A 10819-nucleotide genomic window follows, 5' to 3' on the forward strand; every position below is an offset into this window, starting at 1 on the left:
CTATTAACATGCTAATTAGCACTTTAATGTGCTAATTAGCAACAGTCTAGGGTGATATATGCTTTAATTAGTAGGTGGCAAATGATACTTAAAAAACTATTATTAAATGAAGAAATAAATAAAAATGTAATCTCCCTGAGTCCCTGATTCATGGTGCTATTTTTTTTATGGTCTTTCCCTAACCTCTGACTTCTTTTTAAATATAATTCAAAACCACAGACATCAAGTAGGAAAGTATATAAATAAAGCACTCACACACACACACACACACACACACACTAGTTAAAGGTGAAGGGAAATTCCACCTTACAGCTTTGCATGCAGCAATCAAACCCAGTACCAATTTGTGCCTCCTCCTCATCCTCTGACATTTCGCCTGATACCCTTACTCGTCTCGCTCTGATAGATGATTTGATGTGATAATCGCACCGTCCTGCTTTTTTATCTTGTCATTACATTGAAGTCTGGCATGTCCGTAGCGGCTCAAACAATCAAAGACCTGATTATTAGTGCAGATCCAGCAGCAACGTTTGATGATTTTCCTGGTGATTGAGTGTTAGTCAGGTCTTTCAGCCTTGTGCCTCATACATCACTGTGTTCATGCCATCAATATTTAATGTGTGTGTGTGTGTCTGTGTACAATAAAAAAAAATTACAGACATCAGATCTGTACAATATTTTAGATTTTATATATTTGCTCGTGAAGTGGTGTTATACTGTATATAAGCACACACATATATGCTTGAAAGCTCTCCAACCACAAATCACTTTGTTTTCTTAACAACCATGGGGATTAAGTGCCAAAATTACAGGCTATTAAAGAGATTACCAAAGCCAGCTTTTATCAATATAAGCAGTCGCTTAGGGCCCCTGAGTAACCAGGTGTTTTCTTAAGAATGCAGAATGCCATTCTTTATATATTTTTTTTTTCCTCCATGGTAATAAGTAAGGAAGAAACCATGACATACTGTTATATGAAAATAATAAACCTGATGCATTTATATGATATTATTGAATTATCATGATTTTCAAGAATAATTGATTTTTTTAAAAACATTTTTTCTTTTCGCATTTTCTTTTACAATCACTATCTAAGCTAAAAGGTTAAAACCATTCATTGGATAATTTCTGCTGTGATGAATATGTTTTAGTTGACAGCAAGTTATGCCTAACTGATGCAGTGAGTAGATTCTCATTTCCTAAACAACCACGTCAGAAGACATATCCTGTGGTTGTGGCAAAGATGCTACTTTGCTTCAGAAGGGCCAAATTATTGGCCTGCATCAAGCAAAGAAAACAACTAAGGAGATAGCTTAAACTACTTAAACTGGGTTATGCAAAATCCATTATTAAAACCTGGAAGAATAGTAGTGAACCATCCTTAACCTTGATGAAGAAATGTGGTCGTATTTGTTTTTCTTGATCAGAGATCAAATTGTCAAAAGAAAAAAAACAGTAGAACTAACGGCTACGTATGTTTAATAGTGAATTTCCAATGCAAATGCAACAGAACTTAAGGGATTGGGACTAAACAGCTGTGTAACACAAGAAAACACTATTCGGTGACCTTTGAAAAAAGGTTTTAAATTGCTCGGGAGCATAAAAAATGGACTGTGGAGCATTGAAAAAAAAGGTCATGTGGTCTGATGAGTTCAGATTATGTGCAAAAATTAGGTCAACCGACTAACCAAATACAGTGAATGACCAGCTTTTTAAATCAATGGGTTTTTTTCTTCTTCACTGATGGCACAGGCATATTCCAAGATGACGATGCAAGGATTTATTGGGCTCTAATTGTAAAAGAGTGGTTCAAGGAGCATGAAACATCATTGTCACACATGCATTGGGCAGCACAGAGTCCAGACCTTAACCCCATTGAGAATTTTAATGATATGCTGGGAAGACTTTACACAGCAGTCCGACTCTCCAATCATTAATACAAAATCTTGTACAGAAATTAAAGAAACTCTGGAAAAAAAGAAATCAAAGCAGAAGGCAGTCTAACAAAATATTGGAGTGTGTAATTTTTTTATTTTTATTTTTTTTTTTTTGGCTGTGCAGTGTACAGTGTGTAAGGAAAGTATTGAAGGTATTGTACCGCGTATTATGAAAAATACAGCTGGGGGCAGAGCTTTTTCTTACAAAGCCCCAAAGTTATGGAATAGTCTTCCAAATAGTGTTCAGGACTCAGACACAGTCTCAGTGTTTAAGTCCAGGCTAAAAACCTATTTATTTAGCCAAGCATTTTTATAAATAGATTTGCCATAGGTAAAGGAGCAGATCTGGGGGACTCATGGACGTAGAGTATTATGGTGAACTGGTATGTTTGGATGCTGTCTTCCTCACTCTCATTGATCACTCAGGTTTGCTGACGGTGAGGTGATTGTTTGCTTTACATCTCAGGAAGCCCTCATGTTTGTGTTTCCTTCTGGCTCTCCCTTTTAGTTATGCTGTCATAGTTAGTCCTGCCGGAGTCTCTGCTTGCACTCTACAGTTAATATACATTCACATTATACATTGTGTGACTGTGACCATACCTAACTGCCATCTCTCCTCTTCTTCTCTTTCCCCCCCTCTTTCTTTTTCCTCTCTCCTTCTGTCCCCCCTTTCACTCTTTCTCTCTCTCTCTGTCGAGCTACACATGTCATTCCTGAGCTGCCAGTGATCCAGACTCCCTCTGCCCTCCGGACCTGTCTGACCCATCCTGGTGCCCCGCTTCTGGCTGAAGATCTCGTCACATGGATGCCCCGTGTGTCTCTCTGGGATGCGTCTGGTGTCTGGGAATGATTCTCTCTACCTAGAAAATGGTTCTGGCCTTGACTGGTGTTGGCAACTGTTTCTCTGGGGACTTGACAGTTCGATAGTTCATGTTTGGAACTTCTTACAAGTCTACCTGGGTCTTCAATAACTACCTGGACTCCATATTAACATCAATTAACATCAGCTATTGTAGCTGAACTGCCTCCCACCCTACACACTGTATAGATGCAGATCATTTACTGCTTTCTGTTTCACCCAAATGAGGATGGGTTCCCTGTTGAGTCTGGTTCCTCTCAAGGTTTCTTCCTAATACCATCTCAGGGAGTTTTTCCTTGCCACTGTCGCCCTCGGCTTGCTCACCAGGGACAAACTGACCATTTTGATCCATACAAATTCACATTTCATACAAACCTAAATAATTCTTTTGACTATGTAAAGCTGCTTTGCGGCATTGAAAATTGCTAAAAGCGCTATACAAATAAAATTGAATTGAATTGAATTGAATATTGAGACCCCCTTAAATTTTTCACTCTTTGTTATATTGCAGCCATTTGCTAAAATCATTTAGCAAATAATCAAGCATTAATTCAATGCTAAGTTATATATAACTTATAACTTAAAAATAAATTTAAGAAGCAGTGCAATAAGGAAAAGTGAGACCATGGTTGTTTAGGATTTTCTTTCTTCTTCTTTTTAAAACCCTTGTGATATCATTGGAGTAGGTGGAAAGTTACAGATCAAGTATTATGTCATCTAGATCCCTAAAAGATGAAAAAAAGAAAAAGTCCCGGTTATGCTCAGGATGACAACACTGTACATCAATGGTCTCAAATCATTCTACACCTTTTTGGCTCCCTCTACTGGACATGTTCCAGGTTTCTTCATCTGGTTTTATTTTTATGAAAATAATACTGTAACTACACTGTCTGGCCAGAAACATGCAAACATTGCTGTTTGAATTAAAATAAGCAAATAATTTAAGAGGCTTTGACAGAATAATTATTGCAGTGATTAATAAGTTCCAGATGGCAACGATTCAAATAATTACACTCTGTTGCAGCGAGCAGCTTCTCATTTCTAAAAGTTTGGTGTTAGAAGGTATAGATTTTGGGCAAGATTTTACAGTTTTTTAGATGATTATTGGCCTGCATCAAGCAAAGACAACAACTAAGGAGTAACTTTTTTTTTTTTGGTGAGACAACGTACATGAATTCCAGGCCTTGAGAAAGAAATTAAATTTACATACATTTCCTCATTGTGCAGATTTCATTTTATAACCAAGAAGATTTTTTCAATAAGAAAAACAAATATTTTACATTAGAAACATTTGAAAGTTTGGCATATTTTGCATGGAAGTAATTACTTTCTAGGCTGTCTCGTAAACATGAAACCAAGTGCACTAACTCATTCATCTTCTAACCGCTTTATCCTTTATTCAGAGTCGTGGGGAGCCTGGAGCCTATCCCAGGAGACATTAGGGCATTAGGAGTGGTACATCCTGGACAGGGTGCCAAAGGGCACACACACTCATTCACACACTACAGGCAATTTGGGACCACCAATTAGTCTAATCTGCATGTCTTTGGAATGTGGGAGAACACCGGAGTACCCTGAGGAAACCCACCAAGCACAGGGAGAAAATGCAAACTCCATGCACACAAAGACGGCAATTGAACCCGGACCCTGGAGGTGCAAGGCGACAGTGCTAACCATCACACCACCGTGCCACCGTGTGTAATTATGTATATATATCTCTGGAAAAAAAAATAAGGACCACTGCAAATTAATTAGTTTCTTATGTTTTTTTTCCTACAGGTCTATGTATTGGTGAGATGAACAGTTTTGTTAAAATTTTTGTAAACTGCTAACAATATGTCATCTTAATTAAAAATATAACCATTGTTTTTTAGATTGTATATTTACAGGAAATGACATCATCACTGCGGGCCAGGGGTAGCTCAGTGGTTAAGGCATTGGACTACGGTTCAGAAGATCCCAGGTTCAAACCCCAAAACCACCAAGTTGCCACTGTTGGGCCCTTGAGCAAGGCCCTTAACCCTCAATTGCTCAGATGTATAATGAGATAAAAAAAAATGTAAGTCGCTCTGGATAAGGGCATCTGCCAAATGCTTAGATGATGTAGATGTATACAAAAAATAACCCAAGATCATGCAGCATTTGCAGAGCTTTGTTAACTTAGAACAGAATGCAAATTGCAGGTTGCCACTGTTGGGCCCTTGAGCAAGGTCCTTAACCCTAACTGCTCCAGGAGCGCCGAATCATGGCTGACCCTGCGCTCTGACCCCAGTTACGCTGGGATATGCAAAGAAGCAATTTTCCTCTGGGATTAATAAAGTTCTAAAAAAATTAATTAAAAAAATTATAATTATTTGTGATATTCAGCTAAATAACATTTAAGAAATCAGTATTTGGTGGAATAACACTTATTTGCACTTACATATTTTATGCATTTTGGGATGCTATCCACCAGGTTTTTACATTGCTGTTGGGTAATTTATACCACTCTTTTTGCAAAAAGGCAAACAGCTCAGATGGTATTTGACCGTCCATCTTCCTCTTGATGACATTTTAGAAGTTTTCTGAAGTAAATTGCAGTAGTCTTTTTTCCAGAGCAGTATACAGTATATATATATATATATATCATGGCCAAAAGCCATGGCCAAAAGTTTTGTAAATGACACAAATATTAGTTTTCACAAAGTTTGCTGCTAAACTGCTTTTAGATCTTTGTTTCAGTTGTTTCTGTGATGTACTGAAATATAATTACAAGCACTTCATACGTTTCAAAGGCTTTTACCAACAATTACATGACATTTATGCAAAGAGTCAGTATTTGCAGTGTTGGCCCTTCTTTTTCAGGGCCTTTGCAATTCGACTGGGCTCTCAATCAACTTCTGGGCCAAATCCTGACTGATAGCAACCCATTCTTTCATAATCACTTATTGAAGTTTGTCAGAATTTGTGGGTTTTTGTTTGTCCACCCACTTCTTGAGGATTGACCACAAGTTCTTAATGGGATTAAAATCTGGGGAGTTTCCAGGCCGTGGACCCAAAATTTCAACGTTTTGGTCCCCGAGCCACTTAGTTATTACTTTTGCCTTATGGCACGGTGCTCCATCATGCTGGAAAATGCATTGTTCTTCACCAAAATGTTGTTGGATTGTTGGAAGAAGTTGCTGTTGAAAGGTGTTTTGGAACCATTCTTTATTCATGGCTGTGTTTTGGGGCAAAATTGTGAGTGAGCCCACTCCCTTGAATGAGAAGCAACCCCACACATGAATGGTCTCAGGATGCTTTACTGCTGGAATGAGACAGGACTGATGGTAGCGCTCACCTTTTCTTCTCCAGACAAGCCTTTTTCCAGATGCCCTGAACAATCGGAAAGAGGCTTCATCGGAGAATATGACTTTGCCCCAGTCCTCAGCGGTCCATTCACCATACTTTCTGCAGAACATCAATCTGTCCCTGATGTTTTTTTTTTTTTTTGCTTCTTTGCTGCCCTTCTTGACACCAGGCCATCTTCCAAAAGTCTTCGCCTCGCTGTGCATGCAGATGCCCTCACACCTGCCTGCTGCCATTCCTGAGGAAGCTCTGCAGTGGTGGCACTCCGATCCCACAGCTGAATCCTCTTTAGGAGACGATCCTGGCGCTTGCTGGACTTTCTTGGACGCTCTGAAGCCTTCTTAACAAGAATTGAACCTCTTTCCTTGAAGTTCTTGATGATCCTATTAATTGTTGATTTAGGTGCAATCTTAGTAGCCACAATATCCTTGCCTGTGAAGCCATTTTTATGCAACGCAATAAAAAAGTAACTGTATGCTAATATTATGATCATGGAAATAATACAGACTTTGGATACTGCCCTTCCTGGCCCAGCTTGTAATTCATGAAAATAAAATGATCATTTCTGGTTGTTAAACAAATATATAATATAAGGATTCTTAAATACAGCATTCTGGTATGCTAATTTCATGATTATCACATTAATCCAGATTGTGCTTGTTGCACTTTGTGGGCCAGTTTTCATAGGTCATTACCCAAATTATAGACTGCCCTGTCTAATCCTTGCTGTGCCGTCTTTTGATACAGATACTTTACATTTAAATGAACGCTCCTGGCTGGCTCACTAAACATATAAGGATTTTTTTATTAATTGTAAAGATTTGTTGAATTAAAAAAAAACATCAGTCAAAAAACAGCTTGATATATTTATTCATATAACATTTTAAAGACCTATTATACCTATTGAAAAAGTATTTAAAAGTGCTTACATATACATACAGATTGATACATTTAAAATAACACAAAATGAAATGAAAAAAACAAAGCCTCTTTCCAGCTATGCTACATCTAACTTTGTGGTGATGAAAGATCGATTTTTCTATCCCCTCACCTTCCTTTGGTTTCAAGGTGTTAAGACATCACCTTTAACATTGCCATTTTTCTCATACAAGCCTTTTGGGTGCTTTTCTCTATCTGTCACATGTAACTATAAAAGAAGATCTTTTTTTAAGCTACATCTCCAATTTCAAGGTTTGACAAAATTCTCTCCTTGTTGTCTGATGAAATGACACAGCTGTAATGATTAACCTTTGATAACTAACTCGTGATAACTTTTTCAAGAACATAGCTTATTTTCTAACAGATGTGAAAGTGTCTAGACAGTTTATTCACATTTCAGAGATAGCTGCATTAATAACAGATGGCAGCTCTAAACTCATCATGAACACTGATCCCTGAGGAATAATGATTATAAACTCAATTAGACCATCAAGTCAGAAAAAAAGAGACATTCACAATTAATTATCACAAATTATAAATGTTGTGGTATTATTAATTTAATTTTAATCGCAAATGCAAAACTATAGAAGCATTAAAGTTCTTTTTGGCAAGAAATCTATGGATTTTAAGTATATACCATAGTAATTAATTGGATATAACAGCTTTTGTAGAAGCAAAGCATTAAAAGGCTAAATAATCATGCATCACTGCTTAAATAATACTGCTCTTAGAAGAGAATACTGTTCTGAACAGGTGAGTAAACAGTTCCATACAGTACTGGGTATACTGTTTCTGATGTATAGCCAGGAATTCATTTTAGGGTGGGGTAAGAAAATATGGTGTGCATTTTGGTTCATGGCACACACTGTGGAAGTATACAGAGTCAACCCCAAAAAAATGTATACACGCTTCAGGATAAGAAAAACTTTTCTATATAACTTTTGTATAAATATTTTAATACTACTGTAAAATCAATGCTATACATTATATACTGATATACTGTATATGAAATTATTATGACATTATATAAATATAATGTTAATAATATATTGATATCAATATTATTGTATTCATATAATATACAATTTTTCTTTTCTTAAGTGTGTATATCTATACTGCTTATTTTGTTTTGTATTCAGGGTCGCGGGAACCTAGAGCCTATCCCAGGGGGCTTAGGGCACAAGGCAGGGTACACCCTGGACAGAGTGCCAATCCATTGCAGGGCACACACACACACTACAGACAACTTGGGAACGCCAATTAGCCTAACCTGAATATCTTTGGTTTGTGGGAGGAAACCCACCAAGCACAGGGAGAACATGCAAACTCCATGCACACAGAGACGGGAATCGACCCTGGACCCTGGAGGTGCAAGGCGACAGTGCTAACCATTACACCACCGTGTCCCCATTTTTCCATATATAAAATGTATAATTATTTAAGGCACAATGTGTCATCAACAAATGTTGCCGTATTAATAATATTTATTAAAATGTGAAATAAATGATCCTAATATCTCAGTTAATGTTCAAAGTATATGATTAACAATCCAAGGGACTGCGTGGTTTCGGTGGTTCAGTATTTATGAATTGTAATGGTTACCTTTTATGAACAGCATTATGCTGGCCATCAATAATTTATCCGCCAACACCAACTGCAGTATTTCTCTGTGACATTGTTGTAAAGAGACTCCCAATAAGAGCACTAATGAAAATACAGTATGTGCCTATCTGTGAATCTAGACTTTAATGAGAAATATCATTGGAACTCTGTGTTCTCTCATCATAAACATTAGCACGGCCTAACTGCATACAGTTGAATTTCTGCCTAAAGGAACTCTGTAGCCAATTGAGGACCCGTTGAAATACTTGGTTGAAAGTCCCCCGAACTGCTGATGAAGAGAAATAAAAGACAAAGGGGTCCAAGCAGGCATTAAAGGTGCTAGGTAGTACTGTGTAGACTCTCCAAGGTGGACTCTGCCATCTAATAAAACCCACCACATGGGACACATTGAATGGGACAAAACAGATAATGAAAACCAGGAGGGTGACTACAGCAAGCCGAATGGCCCTGGAGCGTTTCCGAGGGTTGATGTTTGGCAAGCGAGACAGGATGATGACAAAGTTAATGTAACAGAAGCAACAGATGAGAAAAGGTATGCAGAAGAGGACAATGAACAACTCAAAACGGACAGGTAAGAGAAGGTCCAGCTGCTCCTTGCTAAACTCCTTGTAGCAGGAGTTCCTGTTGGTCATATCATTGCTTTTGTTATGATACTCCACAATGTAGACAATACTACAATGGCCCATGGAAAGCACCCAAAAGAAGACACTAGCAATAATAGCATATCGGGGATTTCGCTTAAGTTTGTACTTGATGGGGAAGGCTACTCCTAAATAGCGCTCCACACTAATAGCTGTTAAAAGCAAGGTGCTGTTGTGAATGGTGCTAAAGTAAATGAATCCTGAGAGTGGACAAAGCCAGAAGGCCGTGGTCCAGGTCATGTTGGCCGCCTCTTTTATTCGCAATGGGAGGAACAAGAGGAAAACAAGGTCAGAGATGGTAAGGCTGAGCAAGAGAATGTCTAAAGGCGTAGCACGCTGTTTCACCTTTTGGATCAAAGTGTAGAGAGCCAGCAGGTTGGCGGGAAGACCTGTGATTAGGGTGATGCTGTCGACAACCAAAACAGAATAGCTTAGTGCTGGTGTCCAATGCGTGGAATTTGGCATTTTTTTTCTTTGATAATCTGTAGAAGCAAAACCGAAATGATCATAATAAAAAACTGATTTATTTTCAGTTTACAACATTCACACTGTTATTAAGTGTTGAGACTGATAGTTACAGTATTATGCAAAAGTCTTGACCCCTCATTCTTTCATATTTTGCTTCCAAAGAGCCAGGCGTTCTTGCATTTGTAATGTAGTCTTGAGAAATATTTCTCCAGGTTTCCTAAAGGACTTTTTGGCTCTTGTTTGTGGAAAGTTTTTGTCTCTCATTTTCAGTCCAGTCCCTGTACCTGAGCAGTTTTGAAGTAATGTGTTTTGTTTGTTCAACCACACAAGGACCTCATGCATTGAAGAAAAGCGTCTAATTTAAGGCATGATCTATTAGAAATAGGTGCAGATGATGACGTTATCAGGCCAGGGATTGGTATACTGGCGATGCTGAATGCTGAGTGGTTGAACAAAAGAGAGAGGAAATGAGGTTGCTGCTGAGGTTGTTACATAAACAATCGATTTTATATTGCATCTTTAGGCACTTCTTACAAGCTACAGTTAGTCCAAAATGCAGCCGCCAGGGTTCTCACTAGATCCAGAAAATATGATCATATAACACCTATATTATCATCCCTGCACTGGCTACCTGTTCAATTTAGAATTAATTACAAAATAGTACTACTTACATACAAGGCTTTAAATGGTTTAGCTCCCTCATACCTAACCAGTCTTTTGATACGCTATAATCCACCACGTCCCTTAAGATCACAAAACTCCGGACTTCTGGTAATTCCCAGAATTTTAAAATCTACAAAAGGGGGCAGGGCATTTTCATATTTGGCTCCAAAGCTTTGGAATAGCCTTCCAGACACTGTTCGGGGAGCAGACACGGTTTCCCAATTCAAAAGTAGGCTCAAGACGCATCTCTTTAATCTGGCATACGCGTAACTCAACCCATAACCTCATACTCCATTACACTTATCCTGAATGGCAACTACGCTAATTCTCTCCATCTTTTCTGTATTTTTCTACCCATCCTG

General features: G+C 38.1%; 1 protein-coding gene across 1 annotated transcript; it reads right to left on the reverse strand.

The window, feature by feature from the left end:
* Window positions 1–8177: 8177 nt before the first annotated feature.
* Window positions 8178–9797, reverse strand: LOC128513999 (free fatty acid receptor 2-like). The gene is made up of 2 exons (XM_053487608.1): window positions 9672–9797; window positions 8178–9577 (listed from the first exon to the last, which is right to left on the reverse strand). Exon 2 carries the CDS (start codon window positions 9564–9566, stop codon window positions 8808–8810), a length of 759 nt encoding a protein of 252 aa, XP_053343583.1. The 5' UTR covers window positions 9567–9577; window positions 9672–9797; the 3' UTR covers window positions 8178–8807.
* Between the last annotated feature and the right edge of the window lie 1022 nt (window positions 9798–10819).

The sequence above is a fragment of the Clarias gariepinus genome, chromosome 26, assembly GCF_024256425.1.
Source record: "Clarias gariepinus isolate MV-2021 ecotype Netherlands chromosome 26, CGAR_prim_01v2, whole genome shotgun sequence".
Lineage (NCBI taxonomy): Eukaryota > Metazoa > Chordata > Actinopteri > Siluriformes > Clariidae > Clarias > Clarias gariepinus.

Bases quoted from the DNA above. Each gene is read 5' to 3' on its own strand.
- LOC128513999 (XM_053487608.1), bottom strand. From the start codon at position 9,566: ATGACCTGGACCACGGCCTTCTGGCTTTGTCCACTCTCAGGATTCATT.